The sequence below is a fragment of the Euphorbia lathyris genome, chromosome 10 (genome assembly GCF_963576675.1).
Source record: "Euphorbia lathyris chromosome 10, ddEupLath1.1, whole genome shotgun sequence".
Taxonomy (NCBI): Eukaryota; Viridiplantae; Streptophyta; class Magnoliopsida; order Malpighiales; family Euphorbiaceae; genus Euphorbia; species Euphorbia lathyris.
In genome coordinates, this window is record NC_088919.1 from 45,472,714 (window position 1) to 45,488,740 (window position 16,027).

The window sequence follows — 16,027 nt, forward strand, 5'->3', positions numbered from 1 at the left end:
CAAAATTTCCAAAATCAACAACCGACTGCTTATAAATTTCAGTTTTAGCAAATGCTTTGTCAATGAAACCCAAGGCTAAATTGAATTCAGTAACTGAATATTTAAATTCATGTCCCAATAATCTAAATTGAATAACCCTAGGACTATCCAAATCAAAATTAGCAGGTTTGTCAAACTGAAATGTAGTGTAAAATTCTCTTGTTAACTCGATATAAGCAGGACAATTAATTGACAAGTAAATTTTCCAACAATTATCAGCAACCAAATCTTCAAAAGACTCAACCAAGCTAAAATGTTTAAGGGTAGCATAATCCACATACTTGCAAGGAAGTATAGTTTTAGACTGAATCAAAGCATATCGATTTCTCCTAGCCTGAGTTGAGAAAGAAATGTTACCTTTAAGAGCTTTTTCGGAAGGGGGAAGAATCGCCTTACCTTTTTGCATTTTTGATCTGCTAGTAGGAGGAATTTTAGAACCTTTTGGTTTGGTTTTCTGCTTGTGACTGGAAGGAGGAACTGCTCCGATCACGTCCTCTGATGGGTCCTCCGGCGTTGCTGATTTTTGTGGCGAAGAGGTGAACGGAACATCGATTTTCATTGTTCTAGCGGCGCGCTTCCTTCCCATGACTGTAAGGAGGGTACAGAGGGAAAAAAAGGAGAAAGAAAAACGACAGCAAGACCCCTATACTCTGGTGATCGGGATGAAACGAGGACGGCGAAAATAAGAAAAGAAAATCTGTTAATCGCCGATATTGCTGCTGCGCAAAAAGAAAAAAACGAAGGAGAAGAAACAATTTAGGTTAGTTCAAGTCTTTTGTTTTATTAGAATTAAAATAAAATAATAATAAAAAAAATGGTTTTTAATAATTTGGATACAACAGATCCAAACCATTACACATCGTCACGATTTATTCACTTCTTTTTTTTTCAACTTTTTTATAATTATGATATAAATTAATTGATTAAAGAAAACTATTAATAATAAATAAATAAATAAAACTAATAAAATAATAAAAAAAATAAAAAAATTGGTAGTGAAAGAAACAAAAGGAACAGAGACCAATTTTACTTAAGTCGTGGGTACGTCAATTGTCAACGCACTTATACACTAAGAGCTGTAACCAATTTTTCATAAGCCGTGGGCACGGTTAAAGTAAAATTGGTTTCTGCTTTTATTTGACCAAAATATTATAATTTGACACGTGGTCACGGCTTAAACGAAATTAGCCCCTGGAATTCAAAACTAAAAATTAACAATACTAAAAAAAAAGTTATTTAATGGGTTGCGTCCCAAGAGCGCAATTATTTAACGTCGCTATGCTCGACGAACTCCCTTTTTTAATTTTTCTCATAATGTGGGATTCCCACACTCATCTCTGACTCTCGTTCCTCTTTGAAACCTTCATGGAACACCTTCAAGCGATGTCCATTTACCTTGAAAACTTTATTCGTCTCGAGACTCTTGATCTCAACTGTACCATAAGGAAAAATGTTAATCACAACAAAAGGACCAATCCAACGAGAACGTAACTTACCGGGCATGAGTTTTAATCGAGAACTATATAATAAAACTTTTTGTCCGATTTGAAATTGTTTTCTCAAGATCATACTATCATGAAACAACTTCGTCTTCTCCTTATAAATTCTCGAATTCTCATAAGCTTCCAAACGTAGCTCCTCAAGTTCTTGCATTTGCAATTTTCGATTTACACCGGCTAGCTCCATATCCAAGTTACATCTTCGTATTGCCCAGAATGCTTTGTGCTCAATTTCCACTGGTAAATGGCAAGGTTTCCCGAACACTAACCTGTAGGGAGACATCCCTATTGGTGTTTTGTATGCGGTCCGATAAGCCCAAAGTGCATCTTCGAGACGCAAACTCCAATCTTTTCGTCCCGGATTGACGTTTTCTCTAAGATAGATTTGACCTCTCGATTTGATACTTCAGCTTGCCCATTTGTTTGGGGATGATAGGCAGTGGATGTTCTGTGATTTACCCCATACCTTTTCAACAAGACCTCAACTGAGCGATTGCAAAAGTGACTCCCTTGATCGCTTATGATGGCTTTCGGAACTCCAAATCTACTGAAAATGTTAGACTTGATAAAACCTATAACAGCTTTAGAATCATCAGTTTTGGTGGCTTTAGCTTCCACCCACTTTGATACATAATCGACAGCTAAAAGTATATAAACATACCCACAAGATGACGGAAAAGGACCCATGAAATCAACGCCCCATACATCAAAAATATCACAAACAAGTATAGGTGTTTGAGGCATTTCATTACGATTAGAAATATTTCCGGTCATTTGGCATCGTTCACAACTTTTGCAAAACATGTATGCATCTCTAAACAATGTTTCCCAATACAAACCACAATCCAAAACTTTCCTAGCTGTTCTTTTGGGTCCAAAATGACCACCACATGCAAGATAATGACAGAAATTTAAAATTGATGCATGTTCATTTTCAGGTACACAACGTCTAATTACTTGATCCGGACAAAATTTCCACAAATATAGTTCATCCCACACATAATATCTTGCCTCTCTTTTAATTTTTTCTTTCCTAGAACGACTCATATCAGTTGGAAACTGTCTAATAACCAAGTAATTAACTATATCAGCATACCATGGAAGCAAACCTTGCACTTCGAATAATTGTTCATCAGGAAAGTGCTCAGAGAGAGGGAGAGGTTCTTCTACTTGGATAATTCTACTCAAATGATCAGCTACTGAATTTTCAGATCCCTTCCGATCCTTAATCTCCAAATTGAACTCTTGAAGTAGGAGAATCCATCTTATCAACCTTGGTTTAGACTCCTTCTTTGCCAAAAGATATTTCAATGCTGCATGATCAGAAAACACAATTACTTTAGAACCCAACACATATGATCTAAATTTATCTAAAGCAAAAACAATAGCCAAAAGCTCTTTTTCTGTTGTAGAGTAATTTCGTTGTGCATCGTTCAAAGTCCTTGAGGCATAATAGATGACATGGTTCTTCTTATCAATTCGTTGTCCCAAAACAGCTCCGACTACATAGTTGCTTGCATCACACATGATTTCGAATGGTTCATCCCACTTTGGTGGTTGAATGATGGGAGCAGTTGTTAGCAATGACTTCAACTTATCAAAGGCTTCCTTGCACTCTTCTCCAAACTCAAACTTCACATCTTGCTTCATCAAGTTAGACAAAGGTTGGGCTATCTTCGAAAAGTCTTTTATAAACCTTCGATAAAAACTTGCATGTCCAAGGAAAGAACGTACTTCCCTAACATTTGTAGGGAAAGGTAAGCTAACAATTAAATCGATTTTAGCTTTGTCAACTTCAATTCCCTTAGACGAAATCACATGCCCTAAAACGATTCCTTGATTGACCATAAAATGACATTTCTCATAATTAAGCACTAAATTAGATTCAATGCATCGTTTCAGTATTTTAGTCAAATGGTTTAAACAACTATCAAAAGAATCACCATAAACAGTAAAATCATCCATGAACACTTCGATGCATTTTTCAATATATTCAGAAAATATACTCATCATACAACGTTGAAATGTTCCCGGAGCATTGCAAAGTCCAAATGGCATCCTTCGATAGGCAAATGTTCCAAATGGGCATGTAAACGTCGTCTTCTCTTGGTCTTCTTTGGCAATAACGATTTGGTAATAACCTGAAAAACCATCAAGAAAACAAAAGAATAAGTTTCCAGCCAACCTTTCCAACATTTGATCAATAAAAGGAAGAGGAAAATGGTCCTTTCTAGTAGCCGCATTTAGCCTTCGAAAATCAATACACATTCTCCATCCGTTTTGCACTCTTGTAGGCACCAACTCATTATTTTGATTTCTTACCACTGTGATTCCCATTTTCTTTGGCACAACATGAACGGGGCTCGCCCATTTGCTATCTGAGATGGCATAGATTATCCCTTCATCCAAAAGCTTGATGACCTCTTTCAACACTACCTCTTTCAATACCGGATTGAGTTTTCTTTGTGGCTCCCTCACTGGTTTTGTATCTTCTTCTAAGAAAATTCGATGCATGCAAACAGATGGGCTAATGCCTTTAATGTCGGCTAAAGTCCACCCAATTGCCTTTTTATACTCTTGAAGAACTTTGATCAAACTTTCTTCTTACTCCGTGCTTAGACCTTTTGCAATTATCACCGAAAGTGTCTCCTCTTCTCCCAAATAGACATACTTCAAATGATCTGGTAAATCTTTCAATTCAAGCCTTGGAGCCTGCAAAATTGAAGGTAGCATTTTCTTGTAAGTATGAGGTATTTCAATATCAGATTTTTCTATACCTTTTTGCACCTCCTTCAATGAATTATCACTTCTTTGTTCATCTTCTTCCAACTCACTTAGACTATTTTTTGCTTGAAAATTTTCCTGCACAAGTGAGTCAATTACATCAACATGATAAACAGCATCTGAATTTTCTGGGTACTTTATGGCATCAAAAATATTAAATTTAACAATCTCTCCGTCAAATTCTACGGAGAGAGTACCCTCATGAACATCAATCTTTGTTCTTACTATTTTCATAAATGGCCTTCCAAGTAACAAAGGTGCTGAATTTCTAGATGTATCATTCTCCATCTTCAAAATATATAAATCCACCGGAAAAATCAATTCATTCACCTGCACCAAAACATCTTCCACAACTCCTTCCGGATAAGAGTTAGAACGATCAGCTAATTGAATCACTACCCTAGTTTCTTTCAAAGGTCCCAAATTAAGAGCATTATAAATAGAATAAGGCATTACATTTATTGATGCTCCTAAGTCTAGCATGGCATGTTCAATTCGTTTATTCCCAATAACACAAGGCATTGTAAACATGCCTGGGTCCTTACATTTAGTAGGTAGACTCTTTTTAATCACAGCTGAAACATTTTCCCCCACTCTTACTCTTTCATCAATTTTCAATTTTCTCTTATTTGTGCACAATTCCTTCAAAAATTTAGCATACTTTGGAATTTGCTTGATAGCATCAAGGAGTGGAATGTTTACCTCTACCTTTCGAAAGGTTTCCAATACCTCTCTCTCATATTCTTCCTTTTTTTATTTCACCAATCTTGAAGGAAAAGGGGCCAATTTAGATGGAATTAATGGAATAGGAGCAGATTTTACCTTAGGATCTTCCTTGGGTACAATTGGTGGCTCCTCTTGTTTCTCTTCTCTTTTTGGAGGTGAAGTTGATTGAACTTCCTTCCCACTTCGCAATGTGATTAGAGAAGCATTTTCCTTTGGGTTCTCCATAGTTTGGGAAGGCAATTTTCCAGAATTTTGTGCCTCCAATTTATGAACTGAGGTAGCTAATTGAGTCATTTGACTTCCCAAATTCTGAATTTCTGTCTCCATTTTCTGTTGAAATTTAAAAGTACTTTCAGCTAGGCTTTTAACAATGTCTTCTAAAGGCATACCTGAGTTAGAAGTTGAAGGTCTGGATGGTCCTTGCACTTGAGGTGGTCGATTATATGACTGGTTTTGCAACCTTGGCTGTCCTCCTTGATTTCCATAATTAAAATTTGGATGATCCCTCCATCCCGAATTGTAAGTGTTGGAATAAGGGTCATATTTGCATTGTGGTTGTCCTGGAAATCCTCCAATAGCATTTGCTTGTTGGAAATCTTCTTGTAATGATGGGCACTCATCAGTATGATGTCCCACATTTGAACATACTCCACATACCTTTTCGGGTTGCACTTTATCTGCAGCAATTTGACGAACCAAAGAAACTAATTCAGTAAACTTATTTTCAATGTTAGAATTACTTACCTCATTAACTTGTTGGGTCATTTTGATTGATCTTGTTCCGAATTGTTGGGAGTTTTCAGCCATAGTGGAGATTAATTGTCTTGCCTCATCGGGTGTCTTATTCACTAACGCTCCTCCACTAGCTGCATCAATCATGCTTCTATCAATTGGAGCCAATCCTTCATAAAAATATTGGATTAGGAGTTGTTCAGGTATTTGATGATGTTGGCAACTAATGCAAAGTTGCTTGAACCTCTCCCAATATTCATATAAGGTCTCTCCAGAAGCTTGTCTAATTCCACATATCTCCTTTCTAATATTCGCTGCACGTGAAGATGGAAAGAATTTCTCAAGAAATAACCTTTGCATTTCTGTCCATGTCGTGATAGATCCCGATGGAAGATAGTACAACCAATCCTTAGCCTTATCTTTTAAAGAAAAAGGAAAGGCTTGTAGTTTAACTTGCTCTTCGGTTACTCGTTCGGGTTTCAAACCGGAACAAACGATATGAAATTCCTTCAAATGTTTATGAGGATCTTCACCTGTAAGACCATGAAAAGAAGGGAGTAAGTGAATTAATCCAGATTTAAGTTCAAAAGGTACCTCTGGATTTGGAAACTCAATGCAAAATGATTGGCGATTTAAATTGGGTGCTGCAAAGTCCCTTAATGTTCTATTTCCAGCCATCGTCTCTTCCTCACTTTGAAAAATAAAATTTTCTAAAGACGATGAACAAACACTCCTTTGTTTTGTTTCTTTTCTTAACCTCCGTATTTCTTTTTCTATTTCAGAAATAAATATTCGTTCACTTCCACGGGAGGTGCGGGTCATAAAAAGTATCAAAAACAAAGGAAAATGAATCAAGAAACTAAATTGTTCCCCGGCAACGGCGCCAAATTTTGACGGGTTTGTCGAAGCCCGACAAAATAGATTTATAATTTTTTACTGATTTCCCTATTGGACTACAATTTGATTTGTAGTAATAGTAAGACCAGATCGAATCCCAAGAGAACAATTAACCTCTTAATTCAAATGAGCAAATAAAATAAAAAGGGGGGTTTTGATTTTTGATGGATTGATTAAATCAAATTAAACAAGTAAAGTAAATTGGAATTCAATAATGAGAAAAATCTGATTCAAGAGATTGGGTTCATTGGGTGTTCGTTGATCCTTAGTTTAAATGATAAACAAATGAAAATTCAAATCTTTGATTAAAGAGTATAAGGATTACCTAATTCACTCTTTCACTTTCTCTTAATTTATTAATTTAAATGAAGCATCTAAATCAACCTAGTTATTAAGAAAAGGGAATGAAGCATATCCAATTTCTCAATAACCGCATTGAGATTAAGAAAGTTTATCAAATCAATTCCTATTGAGAGGAACGTCGACAAACAATAGCAATTGGCTGAATTTTCTTCCCAATCAATCTCAAGCAAAAACTCAATTACTCAAGATCGATTTTTGCTACTTGTTGTAATTCATTCAAGACAATTACGGATCAAGAATAAATACTTAGCAATAGAAGATCGAATACGATTCAATAATCATAAAAAGAATTGAAGAAGAAAATCAGAACTTGAATTAATACTTGAAGAAATTAATACATGAAACCTCACAACTTTCAACCTAATGAAATCCCTCTTGAATCAGAAGATGAAACTTAGCTACTCATAATGAAAACAATTCAACAATACAATTGAAAATCTGTAAAACCTAGTTCTCCCCTCTAAGGAATGTTAAGCCTTCTATTTATAGGGGAAAACCCTAAGAAGAAAGACTAAAATATCCTTAAGAGATAAGGAAAGAAACTAAATCTCTAATTAATTAATGATTAAATAGAGATAATAAGAAATATTCAAATCCTAACTAAAATAGAATACAATTAAATAAGATAATATCCCAAAATCAAATCTGAAAATATCTTCTTATTTCTTCCAAATTCGTCCAGCCACGTGCCCACGCCTTAACTGAAGTTGGCTGCTGTTTCTCAATTACAGCTGAGACAGGACGTGCCCACGCCTTAACTGAAACTGGCCTCTGATTTGCAAATACTCCAAAATGCTCCAAAAGGCCATTAATTTCCAGATTTTTCACCAAACATCTAAACTTTCTCCCAAAACAAAATATGAAACAAAAACATCAATTAAACACCAAATGTTTCCAAATTACATAGAATAAGATAGAAAGTAACAAGACTAAAATGGTCTTGTCAAATGTCCATATGGATCTCGGAAGGGGTTGATCATACCAGTAGGTTGCATACTCTTTGAGTGTGGTGGGAAAGAGTCAGCATATGAGTGCGTCCGTGGTGGTGGTGGTTTCTAAGACTCGACGAAAGTTCTTTACATGTGTCGTTGGGTTAGTCGTCACATTATATTTTTTCAACGTTGGATATTGGAACCCCTGAGGCATGTGTTCGTCCATAATTTCCACACATAGTGGTGTGCTAACATTCGTTCTTTGATTAGGTTTGGGATATCATCAATTGTCAAATCTTGATCATGTAGCATTGATTCAGTTTTCCTTATACTGTCGAAGATGAGATTCAGCCAAACTTTGGCGAATAATCTTCTTCTTTTGGGGACATCTAAATTCGTCAAAATGATGGCAGTGTTGAGAGTGGTGATACCTTCGGTGTGTGGGGTTGGATTCTTTCTGCTTAGATCGCCTTCGAAATATGTTCTGCTGGGAATCCACAGATAGGTTTCTTTTCCTAAGGTAAGTGCGGACGACGTGGTATCCGGTAGAACAGACAATAGAATCGTGTCTATCTGTTTGCTTATTGGCTTCTCTCTTCTCCTTCAACTCTGCCCTTACAATCTCCATCTGTGTCGCATGTTCGACCCTAAGGACGTTCATTAATTCTTGAACCGAGCCTATGTTGTAGAAGAGCTTTTTTATTCCATCCATGAACCTCCACTGATCAAGGTCTAGAGCCTATGCCGGCTTCTATTTGATGGTCTAGTGCTAGGGTGATCTGTATTGGCTTTATCAGGTTGTTGCTTGCATCCACCAGGCCTCGATTCCTAGTTGGTGGAGCTAAAGAAGGAGGAAAGTTGGAGGTTGGCCAGATTATGAAGCTATTTAGTTGAGTCATGGCGCATATCTACTCCATCCACGCTCACCCCACCAATTGATGTAATGCATTCCGAAGCTAGCTTGTTGGGTCTATTGAGTGCCTGAGAGAATACAGAAAAATGATCAAAGAGGGGCCGACGACGATCCCCTCGGATGCCTAAGTTAGTGATAAAAATGATATTGATGAGTATGTAAACTTAGGTGAGCAAATAGAATGAATATAATATTTTTTCAATATTGTGTACTTTGTATTATAGGAGATTTAGGTTGTGTGTCCTAAATATAATCAGATAATTATGTGGCAGTCACTTAAGGGGAGGTTAATAACGGTTTTGTCAATGGTATCTGTAATCTTATTAATCTCGACATGGGATGTGGGTCAGGATGTGCGTGAAGTTTAAAACAATATTTTACTGGGTAATGTATTTCTGGCGGTTACATTTGAGGGAGAATGTGTTTCATTTTTTCTTAAACGAATGTATTTAATTGGTTAATTGGTCGGCAATCAGACCCGCACTGTTATATGGTACGGAGTGTTGGGCAGTTAAACACTGTCACATCCATAAGATGTCGGTGGCGAGATGCGTATGTTGAGATGGATGTGTGGTCATACGAGAAAGGATCGGGTGAGTAATGAAATAATTAGGACAAAAGTAGGGGTTACATCTATTAAGAATAAAATGAGGGAAAACCGACTAAGGTGGTTTGACCATGTAAAACGAAGAGCGCTTGATGCGCCGGTTAGGAAGACTGGAGAGTGGCAAAGGGATGTAGTGGTGAAGGGTAGGGGAAGACCTAAGCAAACTTGGAGGAGGGTGATCGAGAGTGATATGAGTTTATTGGCGATTGAGGAAAATATGGTAGTAGATAGAACATAGTGGAGGGGGAGAATTTGTGTCGCTGATCCGACTTGATTTCACGGTTTTATATGATGGTTCATGTTAGCCGACCCCGAATCATTTCGAGACTAAGGCTTTGTTGTTGTTGTTGAATGTATTTAATTGGTCCACATGAATAATAATGGTGTGATATCAGCATAAATACATAAGCATCACTGCATAATTGATTATTTGGAAAGATTTTAATGATAAAATTTAGATTGTTTATGAAAATATTAGTACAATTCAAATTCAATTTCAAATTTATTTATTTATTTTGTTAAAAAAAATTATGTTTATTTTGAAGGATTTTAATGATAAAATTTGAATTATTTAAGAGTTCATTCAATTTCAAATTTATTTATTGTTAACTTGTCTTTTTATATATTTATTTTTTCTCTTTCTAAATGTTTTTCCTTTATGGATATATAATTTCAATTTATCAATAAAAAATCGAAAAAATCTGGAAATTCAAAATGTTTATTTTCTAAAAAATAATATTAAGAAAAGATTAAGGACCAAATATGATGAACGTATTACATCTCAGTTCCATGCAAATACTGCAATTATGAATTATCCAAACAAAGCTTTAATATAACCTCTCTGTTCTCCACCATTTCTTTTCTTTTCTTCTTCTTCTTCTTAATTACTTCTCTAATGGAACTTTATCTTCAGCTATGAACCCACCTCTCTCCTCCTCATATTCTTCATCTCCAATTCCTAATCTATCCCCATTAATCTCCTGCTCTCTCTCTCTCCCTTGGTCCTCGCCGCCTTCCGCCGCCGTAGCAACTTCCAGAACTTCCTTCCTATTCCGCAACCACGCCGCCGCTGCCGGAAACCAAGCTAATTCTACAACACCTGACCTCTCTCTTACTGCTTCTACTGATGACCAGAAACTATTGTTTCTCCTCCGCCAAAGAAAAACCGGCGACGCCTGGACCTTATATGAGCAATTATCTGATCTTCCAAACCCTACTTGTCTTAGCCGCTTAGTCTCTCAACTCTCCTACCAAAATAACCGTCTCAGTCTCACCCGAGCTCAGTCGATTCTCACGCGACTCCGCCATGAGCGTCAGCTTCACCGGCTTGATGCGAATTCACTTGGTCTACTCGCCGTTGCTGCTGTCAAATCTGGTCAGCTTCCTTATGCTGTTTCTCTTATTAACTCTATGTTACGCTCCGGTTATCTCCCCCATGTCAAGGCTTGGTCTGCTGTTCTCAGTCGTTTATCCTCCTCGCCGGACGATGGTCCTGTTGAAGCGCTCAAGCTCTTCAGATCAATCACACGTCGTCTACGGAGGTTCTCGGATCCGGCAATTGTGGCGAATTCGAGACCTGATACTGGTGCTTTCAATAATGTGTTGAATGCTTGTGCTAATTTGGGAGATGGAAAAATGTTCTTGAAGCTGTTTGATGAAATGCCTGAGTATGGAGTTGAGCCTGATATTTTGACTTATAATATTGTAATTAAGCTCTGTGCTAGGTATGATCGGAAAGACTTGCTTGTGTATGTTTTAGAGAGGGTAATTGAAAAGGGTATTCCACTGTGTATGACTACTTTGCATTCTCTTGTAGCTGCCTATGTCGGATTCGGGGATCTCGAAACAGCAGAGGCAATGGTTCAAGCAATGAGGGAAGAAAGGAGAGATCTGTGTAAGATTCTTAGGGATTCAAATGTGGAGGATTTCAATTCCAGTGAAGATGAGAATGAGAATGATGATCCAATTCGGAATTCGAATTGGGGAGATGAAGTGTTTATGGGGTTGCTTCCAAATTGGAGTGACTCCACTGATACAGAACCACCATTGTTGCCCAAAACTTATTCCCCTGACTCTAGGATATACACAACCTTAATGAAGGGTTATATGAATCAAGGTCGTGTAAACGACACCATAAGAATGCTCGAAGCAATGAGGCATCAAGACGACGAATCTAGTCATCCTGACCATGTAACATACACTACAGTTATTTCAGCTTTAGTGAAGGTCGGCTCGATGGACCGTGCTCGCCAAGTACTAGCTGAGATGACAAGAATTGGTGTGCCTGCAAATAGGATTACTTATAACATTCTGCTTAAGGGTTATTGCCAGCAGCTGCAAATTGATGAGGCTAAAGAGTTGCTTAGAGAAATGGCTTCTGGTGATGTAGAAATCGAGCCTGATGTTGTTTCATATAACACATTGATTGATGGTTGTATAAACATCGATGATAGCACAGGAGCGCTCGCGTTTTTCAACGAAATGCGCGAGAAAGGAATCGCTCCTACCAAGATTAGTTACACTACCTTGATGAAAGCTTTTGCCTCATCAGGTCAACCTAAGTTAGCTAATCAGGTGTTCGATGAGATGATCAAAGATCCGCGAGTGAAAGTCGATTTGATCGCTTGGAATATGCTAGTCGAAGCGTATTGCAAACTGGGATACGTCGAGGAAGCGAAGAAAATCATCCTGAGAATGAAGGAGAATGGATTTTACCCTGATGTAGCTACTTATGGTAGTCTAGCAAATGCTATATCATTGGCTAGAAAACCAGGGGAAGCACTTCTTTTGTGGAAGGAAGTGAAGGAACGACTCGAAGCCCAAAAGCAAGGCGAGGAGGACTCGTCTCTTCCACGAGCATTGAGACCGGATGAAGGTCTGTTAGATACTCTGGCTGATATATGTGTGAGGGCAGCATTCTTCAAAAAGGCTCTGGAAATTGTTGCCTGTATGGAAGAAAATAGTATACCACCAAATAAGACTAAGTATAAGAAGATATACGTGGAGATGCATTCGAGGATGTTTACGAGTAAACACGCCTCGCAGGCGAGGCAAGATCGGAGAATAGAGAGGAAGAATGCAGCTGAGGCATTCAAATTTTGGTTAGGTTTGCCAAATTCTTACTATGGTAGTGAGTGGAGGCTATCTAGTAATGAAGATGATTATGCTTGACACAGAAAATTAAGAACTGTAATTTTTACAGGATTTGATCTTGTATATTGTGAAGATTGAGTTCTGATGTAGTATTCTCATTGTACAAACTACAAAGCAATTAATCAAAAGCTATATAGTACGCAAATTTTGATTTTAAAGCGTCTCACGTTTTCGAATGTAAACTCTCAAAAACTTGTATGAAACATTTCAATATTCGTGCCCGTTAATTTGTTCAGTAGAAAAAGAACTCACTTGGTTATGTTAAACACCATATGAAATACAACATGCAGTACAAAAAAAATTACATAGAAGGTTTTTATGTACATCATGATCAAGACAATTTTAAGGGTTCGTTTGGTTGTTTGGTTATTTGTTCTTATAGATAGTAGATGTTAGTTGAAAAAACTGTTGTTTCAAAATTTTACCAAATCCTTTTTTTATTTCGTGTTTAGAATTGAAAGGCAAAAATCAGTTTCGAAAAAGGAAAATAAATGAACACTAAGATTTGAATTATATCTATGCTTCTTTTTTTTAGTTATATATCTATAATTCTTGAATTATAGCATTGTTGATATTATAGTGTCTAAATTTCATTTGTTGATATACAAAATTTTAGATTATACAATCTTCTAACATTAAAGTATAAATAAACAACACCCTGTTAAAATTAACGAGATGATTATAATTTAGACAATTTATTACAATAAATCTTTTATCCACATCATCATACATTATGGTCAAATATCTATTTTATCATATTACTGTATTATTAAAATCGGAATCAACAAAAATCATTAACCAAATAATCTCGATAAATTTGACAAAAATGACTTTTATTTTTAAAAACAAAATTATGTCGCGACAAGTTATGATCAGATCAAATGTCTATTTTACCCTCATGTTTTTTTTTTTTTTTGAAACATATTTTACCCTCATATATTTCCCTTTTTACAACTAATCTATACAATTGCTCATTTTCTGCAGTTTACACAGTTACAGGAACCTGGAGATATAATTTGTACAATTAGTAAGAATTGTTTCACAATGCAGAAGACATCTTCTGTCTAAACCTTTCAGCTTCCTGAATCCGACCGGCACGGTTAAGAAGTCCAATTATGATAGAGTAATGTTCTCCAGTAGCCTTAATTTTATATTTTCCAGTCATTAATTTGAATATCCTGCAAGCATCATCTACAAATCCAGCTTCATCACAAATTGATAGAACAACTTTGAATGTGAAATAGGTAGGAGATGAACCTCCAGATAACATCTCTTGGAAAACTTTGATTGCATCTTCCCATTGTTTGTTATACTTATATGCCTCTATTATGGCAGTCCATGTCCGTGATCCCTTCACCGGAATTGCATCGAAAACCGACCTTGCACTACGAATCAACCCACACCCTCCATACATCTTTATAAGTTCTGCTGAAACAAAAGGTATCGATTCAAAACGTTTCTTCAGGGCATGCCCGTGTATCTCCTTCCCTAGCTTCGGAGCTTTAATGTCACTGCAAAGAATCAACATCCTTGCTATAACAACAGTGTCCGGCCTGTGCTTCGACAACTGCATTGACCTGAATACCTGTAATGCTTCATTGATGCACGCATTTTCTACATACGAATCAATCATTGATGTCCACGAGATCACGTTTCTGTTCTCCATGGTATCGAACAACTTAACGGAATAACGTAAAACCTCGCAGGTTGAATACATTTTTATCAGAGAAGTTGTTACGGATACGTTAGGAAAGAACCAGTTTTTCACTGCATAAGCATGAATTTCCTTGCCATGCTTCAAAGCTTTCAACTTTGCACAAATTGGAATAGCAGTGGCAACCGTGACAACATCAGGCCTAAACCCTTCCTGTTGCATCCAAGCTACTGATCTCAACGCCTGCTCGAGCCTCCCGTTCGAAGCATAACCAGACATTAAAGCAGTCCAGGATATTGCATTCCTCTCCATTGATGTGTAAAACACCCGTCGAGCCGAACCAATGTCTCCACATTTGGAATACATATCAATCAATCCAGATTGAATCGTTAATTGCTTCGAATAACGTTTCGTTTTTACGACATATCCATGAACTTCCTGCCCTAATTTCCTTGCCCATACCTCTCCTATCACAGGAAGAATAGTGGTTACTATGACCGAATTCGGATACATACCTTCACTTACCATCAATCTCAAAAAGTCCAATGCTTCTCTTTGAAATCTATTATGTGAAAAACCTGCAATCATAGCACCCCACACGACAATATCTCTCTCAGGCATTTCTTCAAACACCTTATAAGCGTGCATAGTTCTGCCACATTTGAAGTACATATCTATCAAACTAGTCTGCAAAATCGAACTGTTAAACAATCCATTCTTAATCAAAAGGGCATGAGTTTTTAAACCTTGTCTAAGAGCAGACGCACCGGAGAAACTCTTGATTACATTAGCAAAAGTATACTCATTCAATTGAAGACCTAATTCTCGCATTTCTCCATAAGTAGAAAGCACATCAAAATATCTTTTTCTACCAGATAAAACAGTACCTCGAAGCAACGCATTCCATGGATATACTGTACTGCTACTAGTACATTCATCGAACACCTTCTGTGCATCTTCAACAGAACCACAAGACGTATACATTTGAACGAGTTTAGTTCGCAAAAACTCGTTATTTTCAAGGCCATGGATGTGAATATGGGTGTGAATTAGCTTGGCTTCGGATAAAGATTTGGATCGGATGCAAGCAGCAATCAGAGCAGAGAAAGTGGTGGCATTAACAGGGATGCCTTTCTGATCTAGATAATCCATGACGATAAGAGCTTCCTTGAGCTTGTTTTGCCTAGCGAAGTTTTGAATATCTTTGTAAATGGCTCCTGGGTTTTTTGTGTGCAATGGTAATGAAGCGGGAAATGCATCTTTCTCTTTGAAAAACCGGCGTTTCTTGCGCTGATATTTGGGTAGAGTTGGAAATTTTATGGGGTTTCGAGTTTGAACATATGGATCGGGCATGGAAGCTTTGATTTTGAAGAATTGCTTCTTGTTGGAGGTGTTGTTGCGGGGATTTGGAGGGAAACAATGCAGATGAAGAGAGAGAGGTAGGGCAAGCGAATTTTCCATTTCTGGTATGTTTAATTTGGAGGGAAAAGAAGAAGTTCGTCTTTCGAATGCTCACAACGCTGCATATATACATTTTACTGATAAATTACACTCGACCACTCGATTTTTAATTACGGATAAACATCAAATTTAAATGCGGATTTAGCCTGAACATAGGACATTGTGCAAGTTTATGGAAATTTTAAAAAGATCGGTTTAATTGTTATTTAATTGTCATTTTAAACCTTCCAAACATCAAACGGGTTTTTTCAAATTTCCAGTAACTTA

At 37.0% G+C, this 16,027-nt stretch overlaps 2 protein-coding genes, 1 non-coding gene and 1 pseudogene across 3 annotated transcripts; 2 read left to right on the plus strand and 2 right to left on the minus strand.

Moving 5' to 3' along the window:
- Nucleotides 1-1,823: 1,823 nt before the first annotated feature.
- On the minus strand, nucleotides 1,824-6,458 carry LOC136208107 (uncharacterized; annotated as a pseudogene).
- Nucleotides 5,986-6,092, plus strand: LOC136210185 (small nucleolar RNA R71). Its single transcript, XR_010677895.1, has one exon. It is a non-coding gene; the product is annotated as a small nucleolar RNA R71 (small nucleolar RNA).
- A 3,820-nt stretch (nucleotides 6,459-10,278) lies between the features above and the next one.
- Nucleotides 10,279-12,866, plus strand: LOC136209320 (pentatricopeptide repeat-containing protein At3g09650, chloroplastic). Its single transcript, XM_066000759.1, has one exon. The coding sequence runs from the start codon at nucleotides 10,408-10,410 to the stop codon at nucleotides 12,661-12,663; it is 2,256 nt and encodes a 751-aa protein (XP_065856831.1). The 5' UTR covers nucleotides 10,279-10,407; the 3' UTR covers nucleotides 12,664-12,866.
- A 616-nt stretch (nucleotides 12,867-13,482) lies between these two features.
- Nucleotides 13,483-15,831, minus strand: LOC136207975 (pentatricopeptide repeat-containing protein At1g71460, chloroplastic). Its single transcript, XM_065998834.1, has one exon. It carries the CDS (start codon nucleotides 15,758-15,760, stop codon nucleotides 13,685-13,687), a length of 2,076 nt encoding a protein of 691 aa, XP_065854906.1. The 5' UTR covers nucleotides 15,761-15,831; the 3' UTR covers nucleotides 13,483-13,684.
- Between the last annotated feature and the right edge of the window lie 196 nt (nucleotides 15,832-16,027).